Raw genomic sequence first — 13595 nt, 5'->3', positions numbered from 1 at the left:
TAATGGTTAGGCAGGTGGCAGTTGCAGTCCAGTTAAGGGAGACGTGGAATAGTACATTTTAAAACAAAAGCATGTTTAAAAATAGCAACAAGCAGGTGTCCAGCCCCAAGCTTGAACCAATTAAAGAAAAGGTGCTATTAACCTCTAGTTTGAGAATGGTCAAATTAAAGGGACACTATCAACATTATATGTGTGCTCCTGTGTTTGAATATTCAATTAACAAAGAGGATGATGAGGCTGAGGATCCAGTTAGTTTTACTTTCTCAGTAGCTGCCCTTGATGGTGCCGGCTCTGGGTACAGTGTCCACTCACAGGATTCCAGGAAATCTTGAGCATATAAAGATCAGGCACTCGGAGTTGCACATCTGCAAATTTCTTTCCTTTATTCCTTGAAACTAAGCAATTTATAGGTACACAGGAAAGGAAAATTTGTGGCATATTTCTCATCACAACAACATTTATATTTATATATTCCCTTTCACATAATGAAATGTCCCAAGTGCTTAATGACAATAGGTAGATCCACTGCCTCATAGCACCAGGGATCTGGGTTCAATTCCGGCTTGGGTCACTGTCTGTTCTCACTGTGTCTGCGCAGATTTCAGATTTCCTCCGGGTGCTCTGATTTCATCCCACAGTCCGAAAGATGTGTTGCTCAGGCACATTGGCCATGCTAAATTCTCCCTCAGTGTACCTGAACAGGCGCCGGAGTGTGGCAACTTGGGGATTTTCACAGTAATTTGATTGCAGTGCTAATGTAAGCCTACTTGTGATGCTAATAAATAAACTTTAAACTTTAAGTCATTCCACATAGTCAGACATAATTTAAACAATACAAAGATTGACAAGTTTGACCCCCATATCTCCAATTGTAGCACCAGTGCAAGACCAGCAAATTCTGCAGGAAAACAGCGGAGTCCCAGTTGGGAACAAGTCAAATGGTAGGAAATTCGTTAGTCGAAACTTCGTTGTTGAGTTTGAATGGATCCTGGTTTATTAATGGTGGTTGATAGATTAGGTGAAAGCATCCACAAGGGTGTATATTAGTCACACTATTGTGGTCCAAATAAGACAAATAGCATGGATCTTGAAGAGTTTAAATAATTTTTACAAATCTACGACCTTACTCAGGGCAACATAATTACGGTAAATGAGATGGCCTCCTACTGAGCCACAAGTCTGGCAGGATCAGTGCTTGAGATATGATCAGACATTAAAATATCAAAACATGGTGGGTGGGATTTTCCAGCCATGCACCCCCAAAGACCAAAAATGTCCCTCGAGCTCCACAGACCTTTCAACGGTTCCCAAATTTTCAGTCTCGCGCTATGACTCCCGTGGCGAGTGGGATGGGAAATCTGTGGCCAGTGTGAGCGAGTTAGTTGAAAAATAGTTCAGAAATTCATTTTTTACAAAAGAATCAATTATATTGCTTTCATATTATTATATCTGCGGTTAAAATTATGAGATGCTAGCATGAGTTGAAGCTGAGTTTTTGGGGTTCAGGAGCCACAGATACCTAAGATAGGCAGTCAAATATTTGTAATTTTAGGGTAGTTTATTAGGAAATAACAATTTAGATATGATGCATTAGCAAAATAGATGAGAAAAGTATACAACCTATCACAGTTGAAAGCAGTTCACTGATCCCAGAGGATGACAGACGGTTAGCATAGAGTGTTGTTGACATCAGAAGCTTGTGACAGCAGCATTCTTCTTTAGGCAAAGTGTTAGAGCGCTCTTCTCTCATCATCCTTGCTTTTTCCTGGTCCATCCTCTGTCTGAAGATGGCAGTTTCCTGATGAGAACTGCTCCTATTTCCAAACACTTATTAATATTCTTAATTTCTAGGGGCTGGTAGCTTACCTAGTGTTAATCACCCATTCAAACCCTTTTGATTCAAACCCAAGATTTCAGGCTGTTCATCTCCCTTCCCTGTTCCGCACTTTGGCTTGAAATTACTAGGGTGTACAAGGTACCAACAGGCTTTCTGCTTTGGGTTCAGGAGTGTTGTGGCATCTAGTGAGTTCAATGCAAAGAACCCAATCTTTGTGATCTTGATCTCTACTTTCTTAGTCTCTGACTCCTGAAAACTGTTTTTATTTTCCAGAGGGAGAGAATTAAATATTGTGCCAACTAATTCCATGAGAATTCCATATCATTCTTTAAAAAGAACCTTTTCTGAAAGGTCCCTAGTTCTTACAGTAGCCTGTATTTCTAAAGTCAACCTGCACCTCTTAAAGCAGAGGTTGCATTGCAGTTAGAGCAGCAAGTGTTTAGGCAAAGCTTATGGTAGAACACTGCACTTGTACAACAACCTTTCGGTATTGGCATTTAACTGCCCATCTAGCCCTGGCCTGAATTGGCTGCACCATTTACATTTAAATAACAGTAACAGTCATTAGCACCACCCTTATATTAACAGCAAAATTAGCATCAATGTGGTATTACAAATCTATCTTCGGAGCAAAAGGAAAGTAGGCTATTCACCCCCTTGAGCCCGTTCATCATTCAAGCTGATCGCAACTCCACTCACTTTTGATCCACATCTCTTAATATTCTTATACAATAAATATATCAATTTTAAATTTAAAAATTTCAGTTCACCCCCTCCCCATGGCTCTTTGAGAGAGAGAATTCCATGTTCATTCTATTCTTTGTTTGGGAGAGCACTTACTAATTTCACTCCTGATTGGCTCGGACCTAATTTTAAGATTGTAAGATTGTGTTGCCTTGTTCTCGATTCTTTGAACTTCCTCCATGTCTGCTCTATCAAAACCTTTTACCGTGTTAAACACCTTAATTAAATCACTCCTCAACCATCTAAATGGAAAGGAGTAAAAGCCAAGTTTATGCAAATTGTCTTTATATCTTAATTCTTGTTCTGCACAACCAAAGCATTACTTTCTACGTTATAACAGTATTTACACTTTTTTACATGTACTTAATTGACTATAAAGCACTTTGGGATATCCTGAGTTTGTGAAAGTGCAATTCTTTCTTTTTCTTTCTTTTCTCCAACCCTCTTAAAATAATTGCATTCACATTTTGTGATTACCTTTTGCATTGTGCACTATCTTTAATCATTTGTGTACCTGGACACCCAAACCCTTTTACTTATCTATAGTTCCTATTCTTTAAGCATTAAAGGGATAATCTGTCTTGTCTTTCTCAGATCCAAAGTGGATGCCTCAAACTGCCCTTTATTGAACACCCTGTGCCATGGTTTTTTTCCCATTCCCCATAACCTTTGATTCTCTGAGACACCAAAAGTTTGTCAATCTTAAATATACTCAATGATGCAGCATCCACAACCTATAGTTTAGAGAATTGCAAACATTTGCAAGCCTTTGAGTGAAGAGGTTTCCCCTCATCTCTGCCCTAATGAAACCTCTTATACTAACCCTTTGCTCCCATGTTCTAGATACTCTATTCAGGGAAACAATCTTTCACTGTTTACCCTGTCAAACCCTTTCAGAATCTTGCATGTTTTAATGAGACCACCTTTCATTCTTCTACATTCCATAAAGCATAGGCCCAGTTTACTCAGCCTGTCATCATAGGACTACCCTCTCATCCCAGAACAAATCTAGTAAATCTTCACTCTATTGCCTCCATTGCAAGTGTTTTCTTCCTTAAATATAGAGACCAAAACTGCAGACAATACTCCAAGTGTGGTCTCTTCGAAGCCCTGTACAATTAATTGCAGCAAGACTTCCTTATTCTTGTACTTGCACTAAAATCCACCATGCCACTCATCTTCCTCATTGCTTACTGCACCTGCATGGTAACCTTCTGTGTTCCTTGTACGAGTGTACCAAAGTCTCTCTGAACATCAACATTTGGAAATTTTAAGCCTTTTCAAAAATATTCTGCTGTTCTATTATTACTGCGAATAACTTTGCAATTCCCCAAGTTGTAGTGCATCAGCCTGACCTTGATGTTCATTCACAAAACCTAACTATATGTCTCTTTGTGGCTTCTCTGTGTTCTTGCATTGCATTCCTATTTAGTTTGTATCATCAGCAACCTTAAGTACATTTAAGCTTGTTTCTTAAGATTGCTGTAGAAAAGTTGTATTCCAGGCACTCAATTTACGTCACTTTAATCTAACAGTTGATATATGTTTGCAGAGAGTATCTATCCCCCGATTATAGAGTATCCCACTACTTCCACATTCCCTTTCGCTCTTCCCACTTGACTGACTGCCTTTACCCATGGTGCCATCATCAGTTTTCTCATCTATCTGCCTCATTCACATAGACAGCCAGAATTGTGCTCCTTTTGGTAAGGGTGAAGACAAAGGTTCCTTCTGCACTGGGCTGGTAAATTGTTGTTTCAACCTGCAGCAGTTTACTTTTGACAATATTTCTGTGTCTTATTTCTTGCTGGCAATTATCTTCTGTGATCTTCCACACACTACCCAGCTTTTTCAACCAATCCACATAACTGAATCAGCATTACTACTTACAATTTGGCATTCCTTGCCAGCATGCACTAAAAGCACTTAATGGATAAGTCATTCATTTTAAAATTGCTGATGTGAAAGCAAGACATTTAGTATTAGTTTAAAAAAATTGATCAATCTGCCCACAGTACTAAGATGCTGCACAATGCAAAACTTAACTTTGTACTGCAGATTTCAGAAACTGAAATTACCATAAAATATTATGAAGGCAAAATACTTTGATCTGGAATTTGGTCTGCAATTGGGTGCGCAGTTTGGAGAACTCCCAGCTCTGTGAACCTGACTTCTAAAAATAGCTGACCAGACATTGTATTTTTGGTCTTAATGGGATAGGCCAGATTAGAAGTCAGGCAGGTAATCTGTGAGGGTGGGGAGTCTCACTGCCACTCTGAATTGGGATCATTTGGGGCTGGAGGAACACCAGTGATCAGGGCGGGCTGGGGGTTTGGGGGTCTGCTAGGGGGGGTCTGCCTCCTGTTGGGGGGAGGTCTCCTGGGATGGGGAGGTGTACCTCTTGGAGACAGTTTCTGCTTCACGGAGGGGGTTGGAGGGTTGTCACTGCTGCGGGGGGTGGGGGGGGTTGTTGGAGATTGGGGCGCTCTGGGTGGGGTGGTTTGGGGTTGTCCTGGGAATGATTATATGGGGGTTGCAATTAGTCTGTTGGGGGGTGTGGGAAATGAGGGGTAGCACTGGGTAGCTGCCCAGTGAAAAAAAATTGTGATTTACACCAGTTTTTTTTGCCAATTCAGGAGAATTTTTGTGTGAGAACTGCCGTAGAGTACTAGTTCTGATGAACTTTTATAAAACACTGGTTTGGCCTCATCTGGATTGTGTTCAATTCTGGGCACCCCACTTTGGAAATAAGGTGAAATCTTTGGAAGGTTGCAGAAAAGATTAGTGAGAATATTTCCAGGGATAAGGGACATTAGTAATGCAGACAGATTGGAGAATCTGGGGTTAAGAAAAACGGTTGAAAGCACATTTTATAGAGATGTTCAAAATTATGAGGGATTTAGGCAGATTAGATAGTGAGAAATTGTTTCCATTGGTGGAAGGATTGGAAACCAGAGCACACATGATTCACAAAAGAACTAGAGGCAACATGAGGAAAAGCTTTTTTTATTCAATGAGTGGTTACAACCTGGAATACGCTACCTGAAAGGATGATGATTGCAGATTTAATCTTAGTTTTCAAAAGGGTGTTCTGTGCACACCTGAAGACAAAACATTTTCAGAATGAATGGGAAGAGTGGGGTGGTGGGACTAGCTAAACTGTTCCTTGCTGAGAACTGGCACGGGTTTGATATCCAAATGGAACTCTTTTATACTATAACCATTCTATGATAATGAAATACTCAGCAGATCTGGTAGCATTTATAGAAAGAGAGACAGTGTTAACATTTCAGATCTGTGAACTTTCAGTCAGACATGGAAACCGTTAAGAGAAGTTGTAGGTTTACTACAAGTAGAGGACAGGAAAAGAAGGAGGGGGGGAGGGGAGATCAAAAAGTACCAGAATGAAAAGCTAAATTTCCAGCATTTTCTTTTTCTATAAAAAAATTACAAAGATTACATAAAACAGTTCTGAAAAGATTTTGTTATCTTAGAATTTCTATCACATCTTAAAATGTACAGTAAAGATATATTTAAGGGGTGGCTAAATATGCAACTGAAGGGGAGAGAGAGTTATGCTGATTATGCTGAATCAGATGAGGAAAGGCAGGAGGCCCAAATGTAGCAGAAAAACTGACTTGGATTCTTTGGACTAACTGTGCTGGTTATCCTATATGATCTTTGTTTATTCTATTCCAGCTTTTGCTCATCTTTTTCACGAGACAAAGCATCCTTTAATATGATTGGTGTAAGAGAAAAAAATAGAATAGGACCATTTCTACGGCTTCTTTTTGCTAAAAGTTGGGCCCTGTCCCAACTTGATAATGGTCTGTAGAGAAATCTATATGTTCGCTGCTCCTGACATTTCTCCCAAGGAGTGGAAAGAGAGGAGGCTCAATGTTATAACTTAATTAATAGAGTTCTTCCCCATCTACCTATCCTTCCCAATTGCAGTTTTTGTGGTCTTTTTTGAGAGATTGCCTACTTCACTGTAAGTCTAAAAAGAATGAAGGAGAAAAGATTTCTAAAATAACTGTTCGATTAAGTGTCACAAAAGTGTTTGAAGGAGGACCAGAATGAAGCAAGGAGTTAAGTTTGCATTAGTCGTGGTTCTTTCTATAATTGTGATGTTTTATTCTTCTTGTTTATAAAAGTAGTCCTCAGCATGAATGGAGCACTTCCACACCCAGTAAGGAGAATCTTTGGAGCCAATTTATTAATTGGCTTTGTAACATAATCATGGCTTGAGAGTGTCTGGGATTTACATTACCACAGAAAGCAGTTTTCAACTTTGAACCCTATTTTGTGGGCCTCAGTCAAGCTAATTCTTTAAATGCAAACTTCATACATTCTCGCTGAAAATTCACGGATGCCTGATGGTTAAGTTAGTTCATCCACAAAAACCGGAAGGTTCCAGCCTGTTCTCTCTTGGGCTGATGAGTAAAGCACTATTATTTGTCGATTGGGGAGAGGAAGATGAGTCAGAGTTCCTGTTCCTAATTGTTAACCTACTGGAATTGCATGACTGTGAAAATCATTGAAAGCAGGATTGGGTTTAGCTATGACACTGGCATAATAACTAGCATATGCAAAGTACTGGAGGTATTGCATACTACATGGGACCAACCCTCATCTGGAAATGAATAAGTTTCAGGAGCTGGAAAGAGAGGACAAAATTTGATGAATTTGGGATTCATTTTGGAACGTTCTTGAAAATCCAGAGAAGAATTCTTGATAACTTTGTGCACTAGAACTTAACACAGTTATGCCTGAGTTTATTACTATTCTCAGGCTCCAGGAAGTAATTTATTTGTTTTTTATTGGTGAGTGCTAAATTGTTAATTGTCTAGATTCTCTCAAACCCTTTTTGACTGCTCGAACACAGAATGATGAAGAATCTGCTTTTCAGGGAGTGCCTTTTCTCCATGTTAAAAACACCGTTTGTACCTTTGTTTCTCTCAGTTTTGACTGTGCTCCCAGAATGATTTTCAGTGTGATTATATGACATTGTTTTGGACAAGTAAGTAATAGAATTGATTGCTAGTTACTCAAAATAAGTAGCTAACATTATTGAACTAATCTTGGGCAATTTGTTAAAAATCATCCTATTTGCAGTGTGGAATAATTTATCCATTTTTGAAAACATGGAAATATTTAGGAGTTTTCATGCTAACTTCAACCAACACTGCCACCTTCTGACAGAAGGAATATACTCCTTATGGCAGTTCTTTGCAACAACAACAAAATCAGCGACTTGTGACATTGGAACGAAAGGAATCTTAAAACTAATAGTGTGGCTTCTGCTAAAAAGTGGAAAGAAATGAGTGTTCAGTTAGTTGTTTTTTAATTCTTTCACGTGATGTGAGTGGCAGTGACAAGGCCAGTTTTTATTGCCATCCCTAATTGCCCTTAACAACTGAATAGTTTGCAAGGCCATTTCAGAGGACAACTAAGAATCAATCACACTACTGTGGGTCTGGAGTTACACATGGGCCAGACCAGAATGGCAGATTTCTTTCTCTAAAGGATATTAATGAACCAGGTGAGTTTTTCTGACTAACAGTGATATTTTCATGGTCACTATCACTGAGACTAACTGTCAGTTAGAGGTGAAAGTGGTTGTCCTTGAGATCAAGGCAGCATTAGACTTAGCTCATATGGTTATGGTATTAGATTCTCAATCCAGAGTATGTGAGTTCAAATTCCATGACAGATCAGGAAACTGAGTTCAGTAAATGAGTGATGTATGGGCTGACACCTAGTGACATGATAGTTAAATATTCATAGAATCAGAGAATCCCTACATTGCAGAAGGAGGCCATTCAGCCCATGGAGTCTGTGCCGACCGTAATCCCACCTAGACCCAATTCCCTTAACCCCACATATTTAGCCTGTTAATCCCCTGACATTAAGGGACAGTTTACCATGGCCAATCAAACTAACCTGCACATCTTTGGTCTGTGGGGGGGAAACTGGAGCACCTGGAGGAAACCCACGCAGACACAGGGAGAATGTGCAAACTCCACACAGACAGCGACCCGAGGTCGGAATTCAACCCGGGTCCCTGGCGCTGTGAGGCAGCTGAGCCACCATGCTGCCCTAAAAACCCAGTTGATTCACCAATAACTTTCAGGGAACAAAATCTACCATCTCTATCCAGTCTGTCTTTCATGTGATTCCAGTCCCGTACTACATACTCAATGCAGCTAGAAATGAAAATTAATCTGTCTAGCATTTCCAGCATCAGCTATATCCTCAGATTTAAAGCAAGTAAACAAGGGGCTAAACTTTGGTCAGGTCAATCTCTTCCAGACCCTAAACTCCTTTGCCCTGGTTGGGATTCCCTCTTCTCCCGTGGCGTGCAAAGTGGCAGCAGAGACAGTCTGCCATTGGCCAGCAGCAGGTACCACCAAAGTCAGTGAGGTTTCCCATTGATTGCACCCTGCACTGCTGGGGAATCTGCAGTCAGGGCTCACCGGAAGATCCTCCCATCGGAAACAGCCAACAAATCCTGCCGTCAGTGATGTTTCCTCCTGCCCTTCAAGAAGCTGATACACCTAGGGTGGGATTCTCTGGCCATGTGCGCCCCAAAACTGGAGAATCCTGACCTTTGCATGGTCCGGCCCTAACCCGTTACAATTCCCATGGTGGGCGGGAGGGGAGAGATCCCCCCCCGAGCTCACTTAGCTTGCTGGTCATTAGTCCTACATCCCTGTGTTGGCTCATGGCTCACCGGCTCAATGTTCCAATACTTACTTTGTAAGGCAGTTGGAGGTTCCATTCCTTAAATATGGTGAAGAAATTTTCACAAACCTCAAGGTCCTGATATAACTGAGTCCTTGCCAGGTTCTGGTGGATTCCAGCTGGAATCTCGCAAGTTCTCCAAGAAAATTTAGGATGACTGGAATGACAAAAGATAAATGGAGTATAAATTAGAATTAAAATGTGGCAAAATAGGCAATAAGAAAAAAAATATTTTAGGTGCCTGCAGAAGAGAATCAGGATATGAAAAGGACCTGATAGATAAAGATTGTCTTTCCCTTGTGAGACTAAGAGAGGTAGTAGTTGAGTGAGGTCCCAGCAAGGAATGTTCTTTGTAAAGATTCTTCAATTTCCCAAAATTGATCATAAGCTGCTAATAACATACAAAGACATACATTATAATGTGTCACCAGTTCTTGAAGTGTCTATTCATAAACTGGTGCAATGCAGATTCAATTCCCAACTTTATTGAATCTTTAATTTCACTCCACAGAAGCTGGCAGGAAATAGAGGAGGGGACCGAAAATAAGTTGAGGAGTTTTCAACTGACCAAATTCATGCATCTTCTGGTAGCAGACAGTTTGAAATTTCTGTGATATGAGAATAAACTTCTTTTGAACTGCAGGAAATATCTCACTAAAGCTCCTTTAGCTTCACCTTCCAAACCCATGACCTCTGCCATCTAGGAGGACAAAGGCAGCAGCTGCATGGGAACACCATCACTTCAAGTTCCCCTCCAGTTCACATACCATCCTGGCTTGAAACTATATTGCCATCCCTTCACCGTCACTGGATCAAAATTCTGGAACCTGGAAACCTGAGTGTACTTAAGCCACATGGTTTAAGGAAACGGCTCACCATCATCTTCTCAAGGACAAATAGGGATGAACAATAAATGCTAATTGAGCCAGTGATGCTACATCCCATGTGCAAATAAAACCAAGCCCAAAAAAGCCAAATAAGAGCAGTAAAGAGGGTAACATGACAAGCTACATACCAACCTGCTTTCTTGCCACCTCCCCCCCCCCCCCCCACCCCCTGCCACCCCAGCTGATTACATGGCTTCCATGGATGTATTGTGACCACAGGAAAAAGTCTCACAACACCAGGTTAAAGTCCAACCAGTTTATTTGATAGTAAACCCACAAGCTTTCGTAACACTGTTCCTTCGTCAGTGTGTGGAAGGTTCCACACACCTGATGAAGGAACAGTGTTTTTTAAAGCTGTGGGTTACTATCAAGTAAACTGATTGGACTTTAACCTGGTGTTGTGAGACGTTTTACTGTGTTTGCTCCAGTCCTACACCGACATCTCCACATCATGACTACCGTCTGTATTGTGACCACAGCTTTATGGGACAGACTGAATGTGCCAGGAATATTTTGTATCTTTAGAAAATTTATATATATATGTCTTCTTAATGCAGAGTGAAAGGACTGGACTGTGGAGAAAATGCTGCAAGATGGATCTCCACATTTCTTGGACGGCAGAGTTTTCTGATCAGACAGAGTTCTAATTTTCACAGAGCCTTGAAAAAGCGTCACTTACAAGGTAAAGAACATAAGAACATAAGAAATAGGAGCAAGAGTAGGCCATCTAGCCCTTCAAGCCTGCCCCGCCATTCAATAAGATCATGGCTGATCTGTCATGGCTCAGTTCCACATTCCCGCCCTCTCCCCATAACCTTTAATCCCCTCGCTTATCAAAAACCCATCAACCTGCGTCTTAAAAATATTTAGCGAAGCAGCCTCCACCACTTCAACGGGCAGAGAATTCCAGAGATTCACCACCCTTTGAGTGAAGAAATTCTTCCTCAACTCCGTTCTAAACCGCCCCCCCTTTATCTTGAGGCTGTGCCCCCTAGTCCTACTGTCTTTTTTGAGCGGGAAGAGTCTCTCCACCTCTATCCTATCCATCCCATTCATCATCTTATATGTCTCAATGAGATCTCCCCTCATTCTTCTAAACTCTAACGAGTACAAGCCTAGTTTATTCAGCCTCTCCTCATAGCTCAACCCCCTCAACTCCGGCATCAGCCTAGTAAACCTCCTCTGCACTCCCTCCAAGGCCAAAATATCCTTGCGTAAGCACGGCGCCCAAAACTGCACACAGTACTCCAGCTGCGGCCTCACCAATGCCCTATACAGCCGCAGCAAGACCTCCCTACTTTTATATTCAATCCCCCTCGCTATGAAGGTCAGCATTCCATTCGTCTTCCTGACCACCTGCTGCACCTGCAAGCTGGGTTTTTGCGACTCATGCACAAGGACCCCGAGGTCCCTCTGCACCGTCGCCTGCTGCAGTTTTTCTCCACGTAAGTAATAATCCTTCCTACCATTATTCCTACCAAAGTGGACCACCTCGCACTTGCCAACATTAAATTCCATTTGCCAGTTCCTGGCCCATTCGCCCAGCCTATCTAGATCCTTCTGTAGACTCTCCACACCCTCCGCACAATTTGCCGTTCCACCAATCTTGGTGTCATCAGCAAATTTCAACACCATCCACTCGGTTCCCTCCTCCAGATCATCTATATAAATGGTAAATAGCTGAGGCCCCAGCACCGACCCCTGGAGCACTCCACTAGTCACCAACCGCCAATCCGAATAGCACCCATTGACCCCCACTCTCTGCCTCCTATTTGACAACCAATCCTCTATGCACGCTAACACCCTACCCCCAACTCCATGTCCCCTGACCTTCTGCAATAACCTCTTGTGAGGTACATAAATTGAAAAACTGACATTAGCCAAGGCCAACCATTTCAAGCACTGACCATTTATATTATGCACTAAGTAAATCGCATTACTGAATGCCACAATACCAGACAGAAAGGAATCAGAGTTTTACAAAAACAGCTTATTACATTAAGCGCACTATAAAAATATGAAACATTCCAAGGCACTTTACAGGAGCATTACAAAACAAAGTAGGCTATCGAGCCACGAAAGAGATATTAGGTCAGTTGACTAAAAGTATGGCCAAAGAGTTGAGTTTTAAGAAATGTCCTAAAAAAAGAAAGTGAGGTGGAGAGGTGTAGTGAGCCTAGGCAGCTGAAGGCACGGCCAGCAATGGTGGAGTCATTATGATTGGAAACATGGAAGAGACTAGAATTATAGGAGCAAGAAGCACAGTTATCTAAAGGGTTGGTGGGATTGGAAGAGATTACAGAGATAAGGAGGGGCAAAGCCATGGAGTGTTTTGAAAACAACAGTGAGAATTTTTAAATCAAGACAACTGAAGAGAAATTTCTTCACCCAAAAGGTGGTGAATGGGTGGGATTCACTACCAAGAAGATGGTTGAGGCCAAAACATTGTCAGATTTCAAGAAGAAATTAGATATGGCTCTTAGTGCTAAAAAGATCAAGGAATATGGGGGAAAGAGGGGATCAGGATTATCAGCCTTAATCAAAATGAATGGCAGAGCAAGCTTGAAGGGCCGAATGGCCTACTCCTTCTTGTTTCTATGTCAGACATTGCAAGCAGGAGCCAGTGTAAATCAGCAAGTACAGGGATCACAGGGGATTAGCACTTGCTATGTGCTAAGGCATGAACAGCAGAGTTTTATGAAGTGTAAAAGGAGAGACACCAGCCAGGGGTGTGTTGGAATAGTCAAGAATTACAAAGGCATGGATGAGGATTCTAGCAGTAGATGAGCTGAGATAGAACTGAAATCATGTGATGGAAAAGGTGATTTTATCAGTGGTCCAAATATGAGATCAGCAGCTCATTTCAGAGTCAGATATGACTCTGCAAACAAACTGGGGCTGGAATTCTCTGGCCATTCACACCCCACCACCACTGCCAGTGAGAATGGAGAATTTGTTGTTCAGCCAAACCTCTGTTCACTGCATTGAAACCAGAGAACCCCAGCTGAGGGGGAGGTCAGAGAATCCAACCCTGGGTTAATCTCACACTGTTGCAGGAAGAGGGATAGAGTTGGTAGTTAGTGACCAGAGTTTGGAAAACAGAGCAAAAACAATGGCTTCAGAATTACCAATATTCAATTGGAGGAAATTTCTGCTTATCCGGTACTCAATGTCAGATAAGTAGCTTGAAAATTTAGCAACAGTGGAGGTGTTGAGAGAGGTGGTGGTGAGATATAGCTGGGCTTTGCTGTGAAAACGATGCCATGCTTTTGTACAATTTTGCACGTGACAAATGAGAAATAAGAGGGAGGGAAGCATTAATCCTTGGAGCACACCAGAGGCAATAGTACAGGAGCAAGAAGAGAAGCCATTGCATGAATAAG

General features: G+C 41.5%; 1 protein-coding gene across 1 annotated transcript in view; it reads left to right on the top strand.

Moving 5' to 3' along the window:
* The window catches only part of mocos (molybdenum cofactor sulfurase), a 226215-nt gene that overhangs the window by 195689 nt on the left and 16931 nt on the right, over window positions 1–13595 (top strand). The window contains exon 11 of the mRNA XM_080208753.1: window positions 10770–10894. Within this exon, the coding sequence (XP_080064879.1) occupies window positions 10770–10894 (125 nt within the window). The remainder of the gene's footprint in view (window positions 1–10769; window positions 10895–13595) is intronic.

The sequence above is a fragment of the Carcharhinus amblyrhynchos genome, chromosome 2, assembly GCF_965287045.1.
Source record: "Carcharhinus amblyrhynchos chromosome 2, sCarAmb.v2.hapA, whole genome shotgun sequence".
NCBI classification, from domain to species: Eukaryota; Metazoa; Chordata; class Chondrichthyes; order Carcharhiniformes; family Carcharhinidae; genus Carcharhinus; species Carcharhinus amblyrhynchos.
The sequence above is the reverse complement of the archived record's forward strand: the minus strand, read 5'-3'. Positions and strand labels throughout refer to the sequence as shown.